This window comes from Meriones unguiculatus, chromosome 21 (genome assembly GCF_030254825.1).
Source record: "Meriones unguiculatus strain TT.TT164.6M chromosome 21, Bangor_MerUng_6.1, whole genome shotgun sequence".
Taxonomy (NCBI): Eukaryota; Metazoa; Chordata; class Mammalia; order Rodentia; family Muridae; genus Meriones; species Meriones unguiculatus.
The window spans coordinates 20,464,313-20,487,696 of NC_083368.1; the positions used below are offsets into that span (position 1 = coordinate 20,464,313).

General features: G+C 39.8%; 1 protein-coding gene across 10 annotated transcripts in view; it reads right to left on the reverse strand.

Moving 5' to 3' along the window:
- Magi2 (membrane associated guanylate kinase, WW and PDZ domain containing 2) overlaps nucleotides 1-23,384 on the reverse strand; it is a 1,408,809-nt gene that overhangs the window by 310,819 nt on the left and 1,074,606 nt on the right. For all 10 annotated transcript variants that reach the window (XM_060374145.1, XM_060374142.1, XM_060374143.1 and 7 more), the window contains 2 exons: nucleotides 8,994-9,115; nucleotides 6,977-7,159 (listed from right to left, as the gene is read on the reverse strand). In XM_060374145.1, the coding sequence (XP_060230128.1) occupies nucleotides 6,977-7,159; nucleotides 8,994-9,115 (305 nt within the window). The remainder of the gene's footprint in view (nucleotides 1-6,976; nucleotides 7,160-8,993; nucleotides 9,116-23,384) is intronic.

Genomic DNA, 23,384 nt, shown 5'->3' on the forward strand with positions numbered 1-23,384 from the left:
AACAGACTCAACAGGCAGTGTTTATATGTATACCACACACACACATATACTTACATACACACACATACACATGCACACACACGCAGACACACACACACACACACAAACAGATATCAAGCTATAATTCCATATTCTGTTCCTGCCTTGAAACCCTATAGAAAATTCAGTCTTCAAAGTCATATTCAAACCCAGGACCCCAAATAACTTTCAAATAACTTTCATGTATACTAACAACAAATTCACAACTAAATAGATTAGGAAAAATATCTCATCAAAATAGCTCAAAAGCAAACCAGACCAATAATGTACCCATGAATACAGTCAGTAACCACTGAAAGACCTCCATAATGAAAACCTCAAGCCACTGAAGAAGGAAATCAAAGAAGACAATAGACAATAGACTTTCCATGTTCTGTACTTGGCAGAATCAATTTTGTGAAAACTGCTATGGTACTAAAGTTAATTTATTCATCAGAATTCTGATATTATGCTTGACAGAAGTAGAAATGACAACTCAAGAATTCATGTGGAACTGCAAAGGACCACAGAAACAAAAAACAAACAAACAAACAAAGAAACAAAAAAAACAAAGCAAGTTTCAGGAGAGAGAACACAGCTGGATGTATCTCAGTATCCCAAGTTGCACTACAGAGCTGTGCTGATGAAGACAGCCTCAGATTGGGAAAAACAGAACAGAATAGAAGACCTGAAAATAAACCAACAAAGCTGCGGCCACCTTTTTTATTTTTAAACAAAGGTCACTTTTAAATAGCGACAACTGGAACTGTGCCCTAAAGAAATGACACACAGAGCCCACAAATGAGGATAATAAGACTGTGAAAAACAGTGGCCTGCACATAAGAAAGGCATAGAAAACTGCATCCACTGCAGCGCTAATCGGCATGGGGAGGACAGGTAAAACATGCTCCTTCCAAGAAACGGACCTCTAGAGTTGCTTTGTGGGGAGGTGGTTTGCGTGTGTGTGTGTGTGTGTGTGTGTGTGTGTGTGTGTGTGTGTGTGGTGTGCATGGATGTGATGCAAATGAGTTTTCAGCAAGTGCATTTACCAGGACATACCCAGGAGGAGGCCATGGCTAGACATTGTGTATTTTGCTCTATTGCTATCCAACTTTTGAATTGAGACAGGGTCTCTTATTGAACTGAATATTATTCTTTGGCTAAGCTGGCTTACCAGTGAAGACTAGGACTCTGCCTGCTCTTGTCCTTTACAAAATATCTGGGTGCACCCCCCTCCCCCCCCCCACAGAGGGACACACACACAAAGCTTGCCAAAGGGTGGCAACATTAGTTGGGTACCCCTTCTTTTGTAAACACAGACAGTAAGGGAATAGCTAGTAGAGCTGATCTACTGTAATGAAGAAGTGTCAGTGACTAAGGATTGCTAGCATGCCTATCCTCCAGGAAACTTATTAGCGATATGATTAATAAAATAGGCGAATGCTGTAAAAGGACAAAATATCACGCGATGAGAAAAACTTTCAACCGTAGATAGTAGGCAAATGCCTTTCAGACTCTGTGGCTTCTATGAGCTATGTATGCTCTCTCAAATTTGGTTTTTAGAATACTTTAAAGAACGCTCGCTTCGGCAGCACAGATACTAAAATACTTGAAAGGATATCAACAGGGTCTGTGGTACTCGGTTTCCAAACTATGTAGAATACTTAGTAGTCAGAATTAGATGGTTCCTGGGCATCACTGGAATGTCTTTTCAGAAACCTTCTGGAATATTATGGAACCGTTAGGAACTGATAAAGTTGTTAAAAAGCAGCTGTTAGAACACTACTCTCATTTTTTTTTCTGCCTGTCCACTACTCCTTGCCAAACGTCACTGCCAAATAAGAAAGATTTCCTTGCTTATCCCTTTTGCTCTGGCGCAGGACCCTAGGTAATCTTTTCATATAATTGTTTTTAGAACCTATTGGTATGTTTAAACTAGAGGTAACCAAAAGCTAAAAATGTTGATTAAACTATTTCCACACTTATTTAGATATAAAATGAGGCCACTCATTTTAAACATCAGTAATTTCACTCTAATTTCCATAGCGTTTATTTTTAAAGTTTATTTAATATATAAAGTTAATTTAAAAAAATAAAATAATTTGATCTTTACGTACTTGTTTATGGAATGTTATAAAGAAGATGAAAACTGGTTTTAATTTTGCTTTTGTAGTGTTACCTTATTCAATGTTATTGATGAGGCTCTATTTCAAAATAGGAATGCAAATACAGCCCATTTAAATGTTACTTCTCCATTTACAAGGTCATCCATCCTAAATCCGTCCATCCATCCATCCATGCATCCATCCAAGTACTTAGACCTGCTGCTGCAAACATGCAAAGCCCTGGGTTCAGTTCCTCAGAACACACCAAACCAAAATGTGCATCTGCTCAGGTCCAGCCCTGCGTGAGGACAGGGCCTGAAGCAGGTTGGAGGCAAGAGGCCAGGGAAGCGTGAGTCATGAATGGGAGTGTGGAGGGAGAACGTTTTGCACCTGACTGACTGGCAGTCAGAGTACTTCTTTATTTCTACAGAACTCAGTCACCAGGAATAGATGTGTATCTGTTCCAAAACAGATCATATAATTTTCATCCCTGGACTGTGTTTTGTTTGTTGTTGTTTGTTTTGTTTTGTTTTGTTTTTTCTTAACAGGGTTTTTCTGTGTAGCCTTGGCTGTCCTGGACTCATAGAGATCCACCTGCCTCTGCTGCTCCCCCTAGTTCTGAGATAACAGACTGGCATCACTGTGCCTGGCCTCAGGCATGTGTTTTAACTTTCTCTGGTCTAAAGTTCAGTCATCATTGATAAACCATGACAGAACAGAGTTATCTTTTACTGACATTTCCCCTCACCAACCCTATAACCCAACTTTCAGGAATCTTGCAGTTTCAAGGGCATTGGACAGAAAGAAAATCTCCAAGTCATCCGGAACAGGATGTCATTTCCCAAGCAGTGTATTATCAACTTTTAATGGTCAGGGTGCTATTTGTCCTTAGGCCCAAGAAAAATATTCAGGCAAAAGCTACTGCAGTTATTATTCAATTTCTGCCATAACGCAATATTTTATATATTCGTAGAATTTATGAATATGTCTAATTTTGGTATTCTTTGCTCCTTCGTCATACCACAGCACAGTGGCCCTGCACACACTAACTTTTCTAGGAACAGGAAGGTCTTAGTGCTTTATTCTTTGATCATTTATCTAGGCCATTCTTTGTCCATCAGTAGTAGGAAGAGGATTTTAATTTGATCTGCTGCTACTCCTCACTAGCCCACTGCACTTGTTTACTGTGTTCTTATTATCTTGTTCCTGAGTAAGTACAGGGGCAGATGTGCCAAGAGTGTCTTGCGGTCAGAGCCTCATAAGGAGGTCTCTGGCATCTTTATTTGAGTCACAATCTCCAGGCATAAGGAAGACCTTATAGGCTAGATAAGGATATCTCCCTAAAAGTGGGATGGGTAGGATGCTCAGGACTTTCCTGGGGAAACTCAGAAGCAGTACTCCAGGGAGACAGGGTCAGTGATTCATAAGAAATTTCGCATCAATCCAATACCCCCAAGTCGTGCCAATAATAAAAGCCACACAAGCGTGCAACATGTGGAGGAGATCAAGGCCAAAAATTGGGAGACCACATGACAGCAATTACATCACTTGGCTCGGTTTTGCTGGATCTTTGTCAAGCAACTGTGCTGGCTTTATGACTTTCGCTGCTCTCATTACATTTGGCTGTGCCAAGCATCTGCTATTTACCCAGGAGTATGTTAGATCTATAGATATACAAGTATGAAAGTGTCAGACATAGGGTAAGGCTATGTTCTTAATAGGCCTAAAATTTATTCCAAAATGTTTAGGTAAAGATACACGCATGTTTACGATCTTTTTAGAACTTCAGGATATATGATTTTGTATAGTTCTTTGGTCTGTACTGTAAGTCATTAGTCTTTTCCATTTGTGACTGTCATTTGATGCTATATTTCACCAAAAACGTACACCCAAGAGGAAACACTAACACACACTGAAGGCTTGCAAACCTTTTTCAGTGTTCCCCAATACTTTTGTCTATGCCTGTCTTCCAACAGCCTTCCTTACTCGCCCAGTCAGCAAACGTCTATTCATTCTTACCATCATCTGTCTGTGAGGATTTTTCGGAGCACCGGGAGAATTTCTCCTCCCAGAATCAACAGCTTTTTCCTCTCTACCATTTCATTACTTAGGTATGTATTTTTTTTTATTGCATTGATGTATATGTACATCTGTCAACATATCACTCATTATTTCAATTTACACTGAAATTTCTGTGGGGATAGAAACATTTGTATTTCCGCTTTTTCTTCCTTATTAATTAGCAGAATGTTTGGAATGCATAGACCTTCACTAAATACTTGCTGAACTAAAGAGAAATTCTTTCTATTGTAACTTGTTCAGTGTTGCAGAAATACATTTGCACATGTGTTAAAGTTACCTTGTAATTAGATGTAAATACATTTCTGAATGTTTAGAAAGCATTATATTTTGCTTTATTAAATTCTTATCCAATAGAGAAAATTACTATCCTTCTGAAGGCTCAATAAAATTGTGCAACATAGTCCTCTGTAAATTTTTTTTTTGTTGTTGTTAACTGCAGTTAGGATGCAATATGGAAGAGAAGAAGAAATTTTAAAAAATCTTGTTTGCTTCCCCACTCTCGTGATTTTGTGCCAACACGAGGGGTGTTGTAGTCTCATCACGTTGTATTCTAGCAGCTCATCAGTGTGTCTAAAGCCCCATCCAGGTGTAAACTCCTTGGGAATGACTCCCAGTCATTCGTACCGCTGTAACCCTGTCTTAAGCTTTGCAGTTATTGCAATGAGTGGAAGGAAGGGACTAGAGAAGTGCTTGTTAAATGCACAAAGAGCAGACTAAGTAGGAGACACTGAGCGGGCTTTGGTTCTTTCCTATCTATTAGGAGCTGGTGTGTGGTTTTCTTACACGGTCAAAATGTGCTACATTCCAAATAAAGCTTTGGCTTTTCAGTGGAATGAGTCTTCCTTCGCCTCTGTGGGTGTAGCAAATTAGGGAATCAAGGATGAGAAGAAAATGACTTGCTGTGCAAACATTCGTATTCCGTTTTCTACTTTCTGTGAGAAGGTTTTTCTAATTGTGAACTGTAAATTCTGGGTTAGATCATAGGAAAGGAATTAGGTCCTTTATTTTGGAAAAAAAATGGATCTATCAAATATTTTGCACAAGTTCAAAAGCTCTGGGGATCTTTTTCTCTGCTGAAACAATATGAATTCCACAACTCCCTCATGTTCTAACTGCAGATTATATGAGTGTTTTAAATTGTGTTATTTAGTGTTTATGTTTTTTTTTTTTTTTTTTTTGTTTTGGAGGGCAGCATGAAGGTGTAGACCCCTTACAAAGTCTTTCTGGATAAACAGTAGTGTTGGACATTAACTCTCGCAGAACATTATGTACACATGGCTTTTTAAACTATTGTGTTTTCAAACACATTTGTGCTCTGAACTTCAAAGACTTTCTAAAAGAATTATCATATCACATCACTCTGCTCTGCCAATTCCTCCCAGATACGCTCCACTTCCCTTTACATCTTTAAAAACAAAACCAAACCCTACCAAGTCCATTTGTGTTGTCCATGTGCCCTTGGATATGTGTTTGTCCACTGCAGCTTGGTTGACCCTCTAGCATCCCCCCCCCCCAGTTTATATTTTGAACTTGGTGCGCATGTGTAAGATCGTTCAGCAGACCCAGTGCCATTATGTACATTATTCTCTGATAATGAGTGGCACTGAAAAATACACTCACACAGAAATCTTGAACAATGACAAGTGTAAAGAAACCAATAGTTATAAAGCTTTGGCAACCTTAAAAATAAGCAATTTCAAATGACTTCAATTTTACGTTTTCTCTCCATATCCAAGTACCTTCTGAACTCATGGAGATAATTCGGGTCATAAACGTACAATCATAGCAGGGACAGATCTTCTTGTCTAACACAGTTCTCTGACTTGTGCACCTCACAAGATCCATTTACAAGGTTGAGACCACAAACTGAATTCGCGTGAAAAAAATACAAAAAATGGTGATAGACTGTAATTCTTTGCGGTATAATTAAAATACTTTTAATGCTATCTAAAGGACTTTAAAAATAAAACCACTGAAATTCTTGAATCAGCATCTTATAAACAGATGACTAAATTTCATTTTTAATTTTCCTCCCAAAGGCATAATATTTGTAAGTATATGTAGTTACAAATATGCATAATATTTGTAAATTATGGGCCAGGTACGAGAACCACAAATTAGACCGCTTAGTCAGACCTACTTCATTACTTTTTTTTTCCTACTCTGAGACTTTTCATATTTTGTATTTTTCTGTCCTTAACAATCTAGGTCTGTATTTCCACGTGAAATCAATTTTGGTAACAATTTAGATAGACACCCCAATAATTGTATATGAGAATTAACTTACAATGACTAGGAAAAACATATATTATGATATTGTTTAGGGACATATAAAAAGTAATGTCATTTAAAAATTTTTCTCTGAGATATATATGTGCATTTAAATATCTAACTCAAACAATTTAGTGTACGAATATTGAAGGACTGATACAGGCTTGCAAATATCAGTGGTTGAATATAAGTTAGCGAGGAATGAGATGCTGATCTCATCTCTAAGAAGGAGTTTGAGATAACTCAAAAGATATAGTTTCAAGGGTCTGTCAGAACCAGTGAACAGAGGGGGCAGTGTGTGACATGAGAAAGAGATTGATTTTCCACGTTGTTAATAAATGATTTCAGCTAAAAAATCTAAAGTAGAAAAAGTATGATTTGCCATTTTTCTAATCCAAGTGACATTTGACTTTGGACTTAAAACCAGAAAGGAATCTCCACATTTTGCTTATAGACAAAGAGTTGTTGCAATGCCAGTTCCCCAGCTTCGGAGAGCTTACCTGTCTCCATTTTCCCATCCTGTGCAGCAGGTCCATCTGGGATCACACTTTTCACCTGTAGAAACTCATCCGGCTCGTCTCCACCAATGATGGTAAATCCAAAGCCCATGTTGCTCTTTTTGAGGGTGGTGCTGAGGAACGTTCCCTTCAACTGCGATGCATCCCGGGTGAAGAGCGGCTTTTCTACATTGGCCAATACAAGTCAGAAAGGAAAAGGCATTTTTAAGACAGGTTATCAGGGCACAGCCAGCCACCGAGCATTTATCCCTGGGTGGATGTGGGAGACTGATATGGAGATGCAAGCAGGTGGCCCTTAGGGCATCCTATAAGTACAGAGCTGTCCCAAGCATCCAGGGAACCATGACAGGCTGTATGGTTGGAGAACAATGCGTTAGTATTTGTTCTTTTAAAGTCAGACCTCCTGAGCTTTAAAGGGGCTGTCTCAACTGCCAAGAAAGCTCTTAAATCATATCAGATTCTTTAACTCAGTAGTTATGAGAGTTCCCCAGGAACAGCAGCATGTGATTGCGTGGGGTGGAAAATCAGATAGACGGGTTTAAGGACATTACACATGTACAGGTTACACCAACAGAGAAGCCGTGCACTGCGGCGTATATCTAAAGGTTGAAATTGCTTAGCGAGAGTACCCAGATGCAGGACAGAGTTAACTTCTGTTTACACTCATATGCTGTGAGACGTTATAAATACAATCAGATACATCTCTCCTGGCTAGAGAGTGTTTGGTGTAGGCTGACATGTGAGCAAACGGCAAGCCAACATTTCTTGATATAGTTGTGAAAGTAAAGACGAGACATTTTGCAATATGTTGACATAGTCAAATCAATGCCCAAATCATTCCGGTAGGCACGGGTTTGCCCACCTTCTGTGATATGATGAATGTTTTCAAAGTGAAAGTTCTAGCTACAGTCCTAAGCACTCTAAATGCTTTAAAAATTATAGTCAGACTAGGAAGAAGAATTAGTTGTTTCTTAAGTTCCACCTGTGATAAGCATTTTGGTTTTGTCTGGCTAGCTCAGTTGGTAGATCATGAGGCTTTTAAGTATTTTATTCTAATTACTTTGTTGGCAGGACTCTTGATCCTCCTGCCTCAGCCTCCCATGTGCTAGGATTACAGGCATACACCACCATACTAAGCATTTCATAAACTTTTTGATACACATAAGTAGCCAAAGTATAAATGGTAACTCAGCCACATAGTTTGCATGATTCTCTTATTGTTACATTTTTGGTTTCATAGGATAAGTAAACTATCAACCAGTCATGATTGTGTTTTAATTTATGTGTCCATTTACCTATCACATATATTCTTATTAAAATCTTCTTTTAAATGTAATTTATAGAACCCACACACAATCTTTTCTGTGGTGTTCACCACAGCAGTGCTTACGGGTGGAGCTCAGCTCCACACAAGAACTTTACATTCATTGCAGAGTGCTGTTGGTATGTGATGTGAACCTCACCACCAGGCAAGTGGAGGCTCTGGACAGCAAAGCCTCGTGTGTGTGTGTGTGTGTGTGTGTGTGTGTGTGTGTATGTGTGTGTATGTGTGTGTGTGTGTATGGTCAGGCAGAAGGTAAGACAAATCATTCACACTGCGGGACCTCTCGGGGGCAGTAAGGGGGAAGATGGATTTGGGACTAGGTAATGCCACTGATGAGCTGCCGACTGTCACAAAGGAAAACAAACCTCATCCTCATGTTTGATTTCCGGAGACTCTCGACAGTTCATAGTCCTACTATCCGTGTCCCTCCCGGCAACACGTAAAATTCCTATAAGGTACCATTCGCTAGCCTTAGCCTTCTCGTAGTTTGTGGTGGCTAAATGCATTAGTTTAAAAATAATGTGAACACCCAGCTAAGGCTACCGGAAGGCTCTAGAGAAGTCAAACTAGTTTTTATCAGCCCCCCACCCTACTACAGGCATATCTATCTGGACGAAAAGACAGTCCTTTGGACCGTGCTTCCCTGGCAACCCCACACGCTGCCCGATACCATACCTCGGAAACCTGGGGCCTGCAAGGGCTTTGTTCCAAGTTCTGGGTGGGGCATGTTATGCTGTTGTAGCTTCCTTTTTGCTTCCAGGACAGGGTTTTCAAACTGCGTTCTTCTGTTTATGTGGCTAAAAAAGAAAATTTCAAATTAGGATAGCAGTGGGACAAAGTCATTTAGGAGAACATGTGCGTGGCCCTATGGAGAGCAGGTGATTAAAGACACCTTGTCTGATTGCAGTCAAATGTCTTACCCAGCATGCATCAGGCTTCCGAGGGGCTGGCCTGTGCACAACACACAGTTCTGTGATAGTTCAGAGCACACGATGACTCTATTTAATGCTGTTATATTTACCATATGCATGAGGTAGCCAAAGGAACCAGACGATGCATGCTTTCTTGCCTACTGTGTTCAATGTGTGTTGTGAGTTTGATGCATTAAAATAAATGACCAACAGATGAAACCAAACAGAAAAGAGTTCCGAAAAAATATGTATTATCTAAGCTTTGTAAAGCTTCAGTGGCAATAGGATAAATGAGAGGTGAGTTCACGCACAGCGTAGCAGAAACTGATAGTAAAAATAATGCGTGTGAGTGTGCACGTGTGTGTGTGTGTGTGTGTGTGTGTGTGTGTGTGTGTGTGTGTAGAGGATGAGTGGACACCTGCATGTGCTACTAGGGAACAAATGCAGGTGTGGGCATGGTCCTCTCCTTCCAATAGAAGGGCTTTGAGGATCACGCTCAGGTTGTAAGCTCTGTTACAGCACCCTTCCCTGACAAGCCATCTCACTGACCCACAGTTCATCCTCTAAACAGTCAGACCTGGGTTGAAAAGCCAGAACTCAGGAGGAAAGTTCTCATAGCACTGACAGATGCCTGTGCAGGACGTTTACTGCTGAAATCCTCTCTATGCCGAGATGGAAAACTAGCAGACAGGACATGGAGGGACTGGAAGCAGATGTAGCCCAGCCAAGCCCGGGGCTTACTGCAACGGGAAAGTATGTATTCCTATATGACAGGTAGTTTAAGGTTCTGAGAGCTGGAAGCAGCCCTGCCTACTGGTGGTGGCCACTCCAGACATAGATGCCTTAGGAGAGGGCTGAGTGTATAGTGACCTTTGTTTCATGGAATCCCTGAAAGTATGAAGAAGAGAGACATTAGAAGGGGAGCTGTTAGCTAACTTCATGCTGCTCTATCACACTCAAATATACTATATGATGATATACATTGTACTGTAACGTACTCAAATTGTGCCATAGATGACTTAGAGTGTACTCATTTAAAGGTGATGAGATAGGTCCACAGACAGGTTGAGTGATTTGTTCTAGAGAGACCACATGACAAGCATGGTGAAATTCTAGAAGTTAATCATCATATCTATTTCTACAGTAGATTTCTTATCCACATGCTTTCTCTTTGCAATATATGATTTCAAATTGGCAAGTACATATAGCTAACATGCCTGTTCATGCTCTCTCTCTCTCTGTTTCTCTCTTTCTCTCTCATACAGAGACACACACAGATACACACATATACAGACACACACACAAGCTCCATCCTTTATACTTTTTAAAACTACTTTTTAAAAAGAGAGGAGATAAAATAAAACCTCACTACTTTGTTTAAAAATCTTATTTTATTTTATTAATTACACTTTATGAGCCCCATCCTCCTCCCTTCCTGGTCCCACCCTCCCTCCCCCTTCTTCACGCATGCCCCTCCCCAAGTCCACTGATAAGGGAGGTCCTACTATTTTAAAAATTATAAATCAGACAGCTGGTGGGGGAGAAGGGTAGTTGGAAAGAATGATGACTGCAGAACATCTAATGAATTTTTTTGTGTGTGTGGGAGGCACAGCAGATGCCTTCTGCCACAGGGTCTCAGTGTCAATCAGACCTCTGTTCAAATTCTAGCTTCTGGGTAGCCAAATAATCTTTGGCAACTTGTTAAACCTGAGTCTTGGTAATCTACTCTCCAAAATGGGCACCACATTGTCTACTCAGGTAGTTGTGAGGCTTACATGGAGCAGCCAGTATTAGCCTCTCATTTTTAAGCATTGACGTGTTTAATAATTTCTAGAACATATTATTATTGTTGTTCCTACCACCTTAACTACCCTGTCAACATTTTAATCACCTCCATCGCGGCCACCATGAAAATCTTTGTGGAAGACCTTTACAAGCACTAGAATCTTGCTACGACTGCCTCATTCTCTTTAAAGTAAAAGGTGTGGTTATAATAATGTTCTTAACGATTCCTGTTCTCAACTCTTTGGGCTTCACAATAACTGTCGGGGAAAAAAATCTTTTGGAAATAACGCTCTGTGCATGGAGGAGCCAGCTCCACTGTAGTGCACGGTGGCCTGCAGCAAGGCAGCATCACAAACCTCTTTGCTCTGGAAACTTAGATGAAGTCTCTGTGCACCAGGAACTGTGGGGTCCTTGCCATCCTCAGGTCATTTTCTTAGCAAAGTCTTTCAAGTCTTCTTGACATGGTCTTGCAGCTTTATCTTTGGCTGTTTTCACAACAGGCACCCTTCACTTTTGATACAAATTGGGGCAAGTCTAATAGGCAAAACCCATTCAAAGTAGTTGTTTTTTTCTAGTGACATTTCAATATTTCCATAGTGTGATGCTTGACCAGATCATCCATGTTTAAAGTGGCATCTTGGGACCACTTTAGTCATCTTTCTTTAATCATCTGTATCTCTCCTGCTGATTGAACCTCCAATGCTCTGAAGGTACACGTGTCAAAAGCTTGGGTGGTCCTCAGCTTTGTGCTATTAGAGAGTGGTAGAAACCTTCAAGAGGTAGGGAATGAGAGGTCCCAGATCATTAGGGGCGTGTCCACACAAGGACTTTCTCTTAGTTCCTGGCTATGAGGAGAACTGGTCTTCTCTACTTCTCTCACTGTGATCTGTTATGTCACCACAGTACAGTTGGTCACAGAAGGAAGATCCTAAAACTCAGGAAAAATAAACCCTTCTCCTGTAAGTCCTAGACATTTGTTATAAAATTGCAAGCTGATTAAATACAACCATCATCTATACAATGGGGACATTAATGTTTATTTCATGGGGCTGTTGTAGTGATAAGAGCAGACAGTTGGGAAGAACCCTATGACTGTATAGTGCTGTCTTATGTTTCTGGAATAGTTGCTTTTACAATTAATATTAATGGTGATACCATTTGTGGCATTATAATGCCTTTTCTATGTACACAGCCCTTTCCCAAGCCTGACACAGAGGCATTTCTAACCAGCATTATTATTCTTCCCATGGATGTTTATTTCAGTTCAAACAGACCCTTTTATTATGTCCCTCAGCAAGAGGATTTGAACAATTTTTAAACAACAGCAAGAAAATCAGGGTAAAATTATTTGAATCTACGTGTAAGATAAATAGACAAAATAGATAACACAGGATCCTATTTGTTTACTAGCGTTACATTGTAAATTAGCTTTGAGCTTTCAAACTGCTTATTTAACGAGAGAGAAAATAGCTACTCCCTTTAGAATATTTAAGATAAACCCACATTTAGAAGGACGTGGATTACATCCTTAAGAACTCCTATGATGAAGTCTTCTGGGCATCTCTAGTCAAGTCTTTGCTAAAGAGGTTTCTGTGATGCAGCATTATAGGACCCTAAGTGGTAATTTCACAGCAGTGAATTTCAAGGTTCCACCAACCTTATCATGATGCTTTAATGATAGGTTGTCATGCTTCTGTCCTTTCTTACATTATGAAACTCTTATGTACGGGGCCTATGTGATATCTGCCTTTGTAGACTATACTTATGACTACTAGTTAAACACCTACATGACGAGGCTAACTGTTTTTAAATATATGCAAGTGATTTAAAAAAAAAAGCAAGACATATCTTTGAAATCACCTGAAGTATTGACTTTTTCATAGTCTATTTTCTATTTCTGTGTTTCTAGGTTACTGTTTATCACACATGCCTAATTTTACCCTTACTTGAATCACCTTGACTTTAAGGGACATTAATTTTATCTTGACCTTAGTGGACAATTAAGAGTTGGATCTTTGAGTCAACATGGAACATGGAACAGTGACTTTCAAGTGACATTTGTAGACACATGAAATATTTCATTTTGGCTTACATAGTGGCACTGGTTACTTACTGCAAGACATATGGTAGCCAGTGTCAAGAAAAGATCCATTGAGTGGATACTTAGATGGAGTCAGATACAATGAAAACTGATGGATCCTAATGTTTTCTAGTTTCACATGCCCATCAAATACATATTGTGACAGTTGAACTGGACATGAAATGTAGGGCTGTCTTAAGTGATACAACTCTCATTCATTTGGGTAAATATTTATGGAATGCTTCAGGCTAGAGAATCTTTCCAGACATGTAAATTATATGGGGGGGGTAAGCACCACATTTTGGTGGAAAAATATTTTTGTTGCTAATGAGGAGAGTTACTTTGTGTCATCACAGGCACCTGGATGAACAGGGACGAGACCTGGGGGCTCTAGGAAGACATTCAATCTCCCTCCAGTCCATAAAGACTCATTTAGCTTCTGCTTTTCAGCTTAAAATTTCCCCCTTCTATGCAAATGTGTCCCTTTATTGATCTCTGAATGTACTTGGAAAGAATGAATTTCTGGAAGCTCAGAATCCCCATGGCTTTCTCTGACCCTCCCTCCTTGAGTCTCCCACTTCTCTGACATTATCTCTTTCTGCTTGAGTCCCAAGATGCCACTTTACTGGTCCAAACGCAGATATTGTACCTCTTGTTCTAAACGTTATTCATTTTTATGTAAGTCTCTAGAAGAATCCATGGTGTTTTCAAGGCCATTGGGCTTGGATAAAAAGGATAAAAACTATTTCAAAATTAATAAATATTACTTCATGCTTTGAAAGCTAAAGGAGAACAGTAGCGCTACAGGGGTCTTCTAGGATCAGTACTCATCCAAGAAGGCAGGGCAGTGCAATTAAGAGCTTTGTCTGGGGATGGAGAGATGAGTCATTGGTTGAGCCGGCTTGCTGCTTGTATAGAGGACCAGTTTTAGTACCCACATTGGGTGGCTCACAACCATTTATATAACCTACACTCCAAGGAATCTGACACCCTTTTCTGGCTTTCTTAGGTACCTGTATACATTTGGTGCATACACACACACACACTCAAATACACTCAAAGACAGACACAGACAGACACATAGACACACACACACACATAAATCTTAACAACAACAACAAAAAGAGTTTGGTCTCTGCAGTCAGGTCGCTGGCATTCACTTCCCAGCTCTGTCACACGATGATCTTAGGTACATTTTTATGCTCTTTGCGCCTCCGAATTTTTCATAGGTAAACCTGGCATCGAAATAATATGACTCTTTAGAATTTCTGTGTATATTAAATGAGCTGAAAATGAACAAACCACTGCAGAGCACTGCTCAGATACTAGTACTTCCAAAATACCAGCTAGCACAATTCATCAAATACTGAGTTTTTAAACTGTCTTTGCTAGATACTATGGTAGTGGTTGTATGGTGGGGGCAATGATTAATCAGGGCTTAATCATTTCAAGAACCTAAAAACAGGAAAACAAAGGTTTATGAAGTAGAGTTTACATGTAATAAACCAATGTCTTAGAGTGTTTTAAAAGGCTCTCTGATCCCCTCCCCTCGGAGGCTTCAGCCTTGCCAGGCCACAGAGGAGGACAATGCAGCCAGTCCTGATGAGACCTGATAGGCGAGGGTCAGAGAGAAGGCAAGGAGGACCTCCCCTATCAGTTGCTTAGGGGAGGGTCATGGGGAGAAAAGGAAGGGAGGGTGGGATTGTGAGAAGATGAGGGAGGGGGGTCACAGCCAGGAAACAAATTGAATAAATTTTAATAAATAATAATAAAAAAGAAAAAAAACCCTAAAATTTAAAAGTACAAGATCAAACCTTTATGTTTTAAATATGAGTTATTTTCCAACATGAGCTTTGGATGAATAAAAATTAATCTATTTTACTTTGAACTTTTAAACAAAGTAATTGAAAACCACCCTTTGAATGAGTTCTTCCCAATTCTACACTTAAGTGATAATTTTATTTCTATAAATGTCCACTCTTTCTTATTTCCTCCTATGCCTGGGGAATGTGAGTGTGCACTGTGAACATAAATAGAAATCTTCAGTCATTCCTATCTTACTTTCTTCTCTCCCTTTTTCACGGACCAGCTGCTGTAGGATTATGCTGTCTAGATGGGGATTAGACTCATTGCTAAGGCAGGTATCCGTGTATGGGCACTGAACCTCAGAGCTGAGTCTATACTGTATTCCAGCTAGCCTGAGCCTCCACTGTGTTTTCATGTGAATGCCTTCTCTTCTCTCTGCTGGTTGTAATGTTGGGTTTTTAGTTAATGGGCATTCTATACTGATAAAACTCCCTGGCTCTTTCCTGGCATTGGCACAGTCCTAGGCTACCCACCCAAGCCTCCCATCTGCGGATACCTTCTTGGTACCAGCGGCTCAAGGCTCCAATCTTGAGCGCTCACTCTCACAGTCCCGTGGTCACCTTATGCAAACTCTGGGTCCACTCTCACCATCCTGCAGACACCTTCAGGTACTGGTGGCTCCAGGTTCCAAACGTGAACCCATCCTCACCATCCCAGGCAGTTGAGTGGCTACAACATTAGGCTCCCTGATGCTCGGGACCCAAGGAAGCGACCCCAGACACTGCTCCAAGGTTCAACCCCTCTCCCTAAGGAGACCAATAGGACCTATGAGCTCACAGGTTCTCTAGAAAGTCTGCACGCGAAAACACAGTGTCTGAGCAAAGTGCCTGGGCGCATAAACCTCAGACCAAGAAAGCCAGTGGCAGGGCAACTGACTCTAGGCTTCTTCTCTGTGAGAAAAGAATCCCTGAGCTCCTGAGGAATCCACATGATCCCCAGGATCAAACATGTGAGGAGAACCACGGGCATTTTTCTGAGAAGCGCCCAACAGTCCGAGAGTATTCCCATCAATCTGAGAAGGGCTCCTTCGGGAACATCCAGCTTCCTGCCCGGGGCTGTTCCAGGATCCCAGGAACTGCAGTAGGCAGCAAGATCTAACATTGAACGCTGGAGACAACCAGATGGCTAAGGTCAGTGTAAAAACACAACCCCCAAAAAGCCAGAGTAATATGGTATCCCCAGAACCCAGTTCCCCAAAGGCAAACAGCCCTGGATGTCCTAACACAATATAAACCTAAGAAAATGACCTTAAATCTATGCTTATGAAGATGATAACAGGGAAAATGAATAAAATCCATAAAGAAATCCAGGAAGATAGTGTCAAACAGATTAAAGTGTTAAGAGAGGAAATAATTAAGTTACTGAAGGTAATACAGGAAAGTTCAAACAAACAGGTGAAGGAATTGAACAAATCATATAATGAAAGGCAGGAATACACAAACAAACAAGTGAAGGAAATCATCAAAACAGCTTAGGATCTCAAAATGGAAATAGAAATATTAAAGAAAGCACAAACTGAAGAAATCCTGGAGAGGGAGAACTTAGGGGAAAAAAGAGGAACTATGGAGGTAAGCATCACCAAGAGAATATAGGAGATGAAGGAAAGAATTTCAGGTATAGAAGACACAATGGAAGAAATCAGTGAATTCAGCAAAGAAAATGTTAAATCCAAAAAATCCTAGGCATATATCCAAAATATGTTCAAGTACACAACAAGGACATTTGCTCAACCATGTTTGTAGCAGCTTTATTCGTAATAGCTAGAATCTGGAAACAACCCAAATGTCCCTTAGTGGAGGATTGGATACAGAAATTGTGGTAATTTTACAGAATGGAATACTATCAGCAATTTAAAAAAAGGAAATCATGAAATTTGCAGGCAAATGGGATCTAGAAAAGATCATCCTTACCGAAGTATCTCAGAAGCAGAAAGACATATATTCACTTATAAGTGGATATTAGACATATAATATAGGATAAACATACTAAAATCTGTACACCTAAAGAAGCTAAGCAAGGAGGAGGACCCTGGGTAAGATGATCAATCCTCATTCAGAAAGGCAAAAGAGATGGATATCAGAAGAGAGAAAAAACAGGGAACAGGACAGGAGCCTACTACAAAGTTCCTCTGAAAGACTCTACCCAGCAGGGTATCAAAGTAGATGCTGAGACTCATAGCCAAACTTTGGGCAAAGTGCAGGGAATCTTATAAAATAAGGGGGAGACAGAAAGACTGGGAGAGGACAAGAGCTCCACGAAGAGAGCAACAGAATCAAAATATCTGAGCACAAGGGTCTTTTCTGAGACTGATACTCCAACCCAGGACCATGCATGAAGATAACCTAGAACCCCTGCACAGATGAAGCCCATGGCAGCTCAGTCAACAAGCCAATTTCCTCATAATGGGAACAGGGGCTATCTCTGACATGAACTCAGTGGCTGGCTCTTTGATTACCTCCCCCCTGAGCAGGGAGCAGCTTTACCAGGCCACAGAGGAAGACAATGCAGCCAGTCCTGATGAGACCTGATAGGCTAGGGTCAGAAGGAAGGGGAGGAGGACCTCCCTTCTCAGTGGACTTGGAGAGGGACATGGGAGGAGATGAGGGAGAAAGGGTGGGGTTGGGAGGGAATAAGAGAGGGGCTACAGCTGAGATTCAAAGTGAATAAACTGTAATTAATACAAAAAAATAAAAAAATAAAAAAATTAAAAAAATCCCTGACACAAAGCATTCAAGAAAACAGGGACACCATGAAAAGAAGAAACCTAAGAATAATAGGAACAGAAGCAAGAGAAGATTCCCAGGTCCAAGGACCAGAAAATGTTTTCAACAAAATCATAGAAGAAAATTTTCCCAATCATAAGAAAGAGATGCCTATAAACACACAAGAGACCTACAGAATACCAAATGGATTAGACCAGAAAAGAAAATCCTCCTGCCACATGATAAGCAAAACGCTAAATATACAGAACAAAGAAAAAAATATTAAAAGTTGTAAGAAAAAAAGGCCAAGTAACATATAATGGCAAACCTATCAGAATCACACCTGATTTCTCAGCAGAGACCATAAAAGCCAGAAGGGCCTGGGCAGACATTTTGAAAATTCTAAGAGACCACAGATGCCAGTCCAGACTACTATACTCAGCAAAACTTTCAATCAGCCTAGATGGAGAAAACAAGATATTCTATGACAACCAAACTTAAACAACAGCTATGCACAAACCCATCCTTACAGAAGATACTAGAAGGAAAACTCCCACTTATGGAAGTTAACTATACCAAAAAAACACACACACAGAATATAAATAACTTCACTACAGCAAAACCTAAAGTAGACCACCACACTACCACACCAACATCAAAATAAAAGGAACTAAGAGTCACTGGTCATTAATATCTCTCAATATCAGTGGACTCAACTCTCCAATAAAAAGACACAAACTAACAGAATGGATGCATAAACACTACCCATCATTCTGCTGCCTACAAGAAACACACGTCAGCCACAAAGATAGGCATTACCTGAGAGTAAAGGGCTGGAAAAAGGTTTTCCTAAGCAAATGGACCCAAGAAGCAACCTGGAGTAACCGTTCTAATTCCTAATAAAATAAACTTTCAACCAAAATTACCCAAAAGAGACAAGGACACTTCATATTCATCAAAGGAAAAATTCACCAAGAAAACTTCTTAATTCTGAACATCCATGCCTCAAACAAAAGGGAACCCACATTTGTAAAAAAAAACAACAACAAAAAAAACCCCAAAAAACCCCAAAACATTAATAAAGCCTAAACCACACATAAACCCACACATTAATAATCAGAGACTTCAACATCCCACTCCCACCAAAGGACAGGTCAATGAAACAGAAACTAAACAAAGAAATCATGACACTAACAAATGTCAGGAAACAAATGGACTTAACAGACATCTACAGAACTTTCCACCCAAACACAAAAGAATTTACCTTCTTCTCAACATCACATGGAACCTTTTCCAAAATTGACTACATAGTCATTGGTCACAAAGCAAGCCTCAACAATCAATAAATCGTACCTCATGAAACTGAAAAGTTTCAGTAAAGCACAGGATACTGTCAACAGCCTGCAGACTAGAGAAAGATCTTCACCAACCCTATTGGGCTAACATTGGGCTAATATTCAGACTATATGAAGAACTTAAGAAGTTAACTACCAACAAACCAACTAATCCAATTAAAAATTGGTACAAAGCTAAACAGAATTCTCAACAGAACAATATTGAATGGCAGAGAAACAATTAAAGAATGCTCAATGTCCTTAGTCATTAGGGGAATGTAAATCAAAATGACTCTGAGACTCTAGATCTCAAGATCTAGCTATACCACTCCTGGGAAAATATCCAAAAGATTCCCCACCTTTCAACAAGGACATTTGCTCAATTATGTTTATAGCAGCTTTATTTGTAATAGCTAGAATCTGGAAAAAACTTAGAGCTCCCTCAGCCAAAGAATGAATACAGAAATTGTGGCACATTTACATATCAGAATACTTAGTTATTAACAATGAGGAAAAAAATGAAATTTGCAGGCAAATGGATAGAACTAGAAAAGATCATCCTGAGTGGGGTAACCTAACCAGAAGGACACTCATGGTAGATACTCACTTATAAGCAGATATTAGCCATATAATATAGGATACACATACTAAAATCTAAACAGCTAAAGAACCTAAACAATAAGGAGTACAATAGGGATGATGATAAATCCTCATTCAGAAAGCAAACAGGATAGACACCCGAAGAGACAGAAGAGAGGGAATAGGACAAGAGTCTATCATAGATGTCCTCTGAAAGACTCCACCCTGCAGGGAATGAAAGCAGGTGCTTGGAAGTCTTATGGAAGAAGTGGGGATAGAAAGGCCCAGAGGTGACAGGAGCTATCTATAAGGAGACCAACAAAGCCAAAAAATCTGGGTTCAGGGGCACCTGCAGAGAAGGATGCATCAACCAAAGGACCATGCATTGAGAGACCTAGACCCCGTGCTCAGATGTAGCCCATAGTCAGCTTAGTCTCCATGTAGGATCTCTAGAAAGGGAAGCGGTGGCTGTCGCTGACATGAACTAAGTTGTCTGCTCTTTGATTGTTTCCCCCTGGCGGGGTGACCTTGTAAGCCCACAGAGGACAGGCAGTCCTGATGAGTTGATAGGGTCAGATAGTAGGGGAGGAGGTCTCCCTCTTTCGGTGGATTAGGAGAAGGGGCTAAGGAGAGGAGGGAAAGAAGGTAGGAATAGGAGGAGATAAGGGAGGGGATACGATTTGGGGTGTAAAGTAAATAAATTATAAAAAAAATTACATTACATTTACCGCATGAATTAAAACGGCCATGTATAGTGTCAACCATGTCATGAAGCTTCTAGGACTTCTAAGATACATAAATATAATTAAAAATAATTAGAGCCAAAATGGGTAATTTTCTCAATAGGTACCAATTACCAAAGTTAAATCAAGATCAGCTAAATAATTTAAATAGGCCTATAAACCCCTAGTGACATAAAGCAGTCATTAAATTCTCCCAACAGCAACAATAACAACAGCAACAACAACAAAAAAAAAAAAAAAAAAAAAAAGAAAAAGAAAAAGAAAAAGAAAACCTTAGGGTGAAATATTTTAGTTGAGAATTCTACCAGATTTTCAAAGAAGAGCTAATACCAATACTCCTCAGATTACTGCCAAAAATAGAAATAGAAGAAACATTGCCCAATTTGTTTTACTAGGCCACAGTTACCCTAATACCCAAACCACACAGACTCAACAAAGAAAGAGAATTATAGACCAGTTTTCCTTATGAACATAAACACAAAAATACTCAACAAAATGCTTGTAAACTGAATCTAAGGACGCATCAAGAAGATCATCCACCATGATCAAGTAGGCTTCATCCCAGGGTGTAGGATGGCTTAATACACAAAAATAGTAAATATAATCTGCCATATAAACCAACTGAAAAAAAAAAACACATGATCACCTCATTAGACACAGAAAAGGCCTTTGACAAAATCCAATACCCCTTTCATAGTGAAAGTCCAACAGATTAGAAATAGAAGGAACATACCTAAGCATAATAAAGGCAATTACAGCAAGCCTATAGCCAACATGAAATTAAATGAAGAGAAATGCAAAGCAATTCCACTAAAATCAGGAGCAAGACAAGGTTACCCACCCGATCCACTCTCTAGATATCTATTCTTTATAGTAAACCTAGATCAAAAAGACAGCTGAAGAAGATTGAGGGGGTAGAAATTGGAAAGGAAGAAGTCAAAGTATCATGATTCTCAGATCATATGATAGCATACATAAGTGTTCCCCCAAGTTTTACCACCGAACTCCTACACTTTAGAAAAAATGACTGGATACAAGATTTTTCTCAAGCAAACAAACAAGACTCCCAAACAGTAGTCCTCTGTATACAAATGAAGAATAGCCTGAGAAAGAAATCAGAGAAACAACACCTTTCATAAGATCCTCAAATAATATAAAATACCTTACTTAATAAAATATGATAAAATATAATTAAGCAAGTGAAAGACTTATATTGTCAAAACTTCAAATCTTTGAAGAAATTGAAAAAAGTATCGAAAGCTAGACAGCTCTCCTGTGCTCATAAATAGACTAACATAGTAAAAATGGCCATCCCACCAAAAGCAATCTACAGGTACAATGCAATCCCATTAAGATTCCAATACAATTCTCTACAGACTTTATTATTTTAATATTTTTTATTTTTAAATAATTTTATACATTCACTTGTATCCCAGCTGTAGCCCTCTCCTTCTTTTCCTCCCAATCCTCCACGCCCTCCCGAATCTCCTCCCTGCCCCTTTCCAAGTCCACTGAGAGGGGGTGTCCTCCTCTCCGTCCATCTGGTCCTACTTTAAAAGGTATCTTCAGGATGATTGCAATGTCCTTATCTTTGGCCTAGCAAGGCTCCTCCTCCCTCAGGGGGGAGGGGAAGCTCATGATTTCATGTCAGAAACAATTCCTGTCCCCCTTACTAGGGAACCCACTTGAATACTGAGCTACCATGGGCTATGTCTGAGCAGGGGTTATAGGTTATATCCATGCATGGTCCTTGATTGGATAAACAGTCTCACAGAAGAGCCCTGTGCTCAAATATATTTGGACCTTGTGGGGTTCCCTGTCCTCTCTAGGATATGCTAATTCCTCCTTCCTTCATATGATTCCCTACACTCTGCTGAAGGTTTGGTTATGGGTCTCAGCATCTGCTTTGATACATTGCTAGGTAGAGTCTTTCAGGTGCCTTCTGTGGGAGGCTACTGTCCTGTTACTTGTTTTCTCCTATTTCCAATGTCCATCCCCTTTGTCTTTCTAGATGAGGATTGATCATCTTACCCCTGGACCTCTTTCTTGTTTATCTTCTTTAGGTGTACATATTTTAGTATGTTTATCCTATCTTATAGGTCTATATAAGTGAAGATATACCGTGTGTATCTTTCTGCTTTTGGGATACCTCACTCAGGATGATTTTTTCTAGATCCCATCATTTGCCTGCAAAATTCATGACTTCCTTGTTTTTAATTGCTGAGTAGTATTCCATTGTGTAAAAGTACCACAATTCCTATATCCATTCCTCCGTTGATGGACATCTGGGTTGTTTCCAGGTTCTGGCTATTACGAATAAAGCTGCTACAAACAAACATGGTTGAGCAAATGTCCACAGGAGACAACTTCCTGAACAGAACACTAACAGCACAGGCTCTAAGAGTAACAATCAATAAATGGGACCTCATGAAACTGAAAAGCTTCTGTAAAGCAAAAGACATTGTCGTTAGAACAAAATGACAGCCTAGAGATTGGGAAAGGATCTTCACCAACCCAACATCTGACAGAGGGCTGATATCTGGAATATATAAAGAACAAAAGAAGTTAAAAGGCAATAATTCAAGTTACCCAATTAAAAAATGGGGTTTGGAGCTAAACAGAGAATTCTCTGTAGAAGACTATAGAATGGCAGAGAAACACATAAGGAGATGTTCAACATCCCTAGCCATCAGAAAGATGCAAATCAAAACAACCCTGAGATTTCACCTTAAATCCATCAGAATGGCTAAGATCAAAAACTCAAGAGATAATTCATGCTGGAGAGGCTGTGGAGAAAGGGGAACCCTCCTCCATTGCTGGTGGGAATATCAACTGGTACAACCATTATGGAAATCAATCTGGCGCTTTTTCAGACAATTAGGAATAGTGCTACCTCAAGATCCAGCTATACCACTGCTAGGCATATATCCAAAAGATGTTCAAGTACACAACAGACTTTTCCATAAATCTAGAATAGCTTACACAATCTTGAACAAAAAACAAACAAAAAAACTTGCTAGTGCTATCACCATCCCTGATTTCAAGTTGTGCTACAGAGCTATAGTA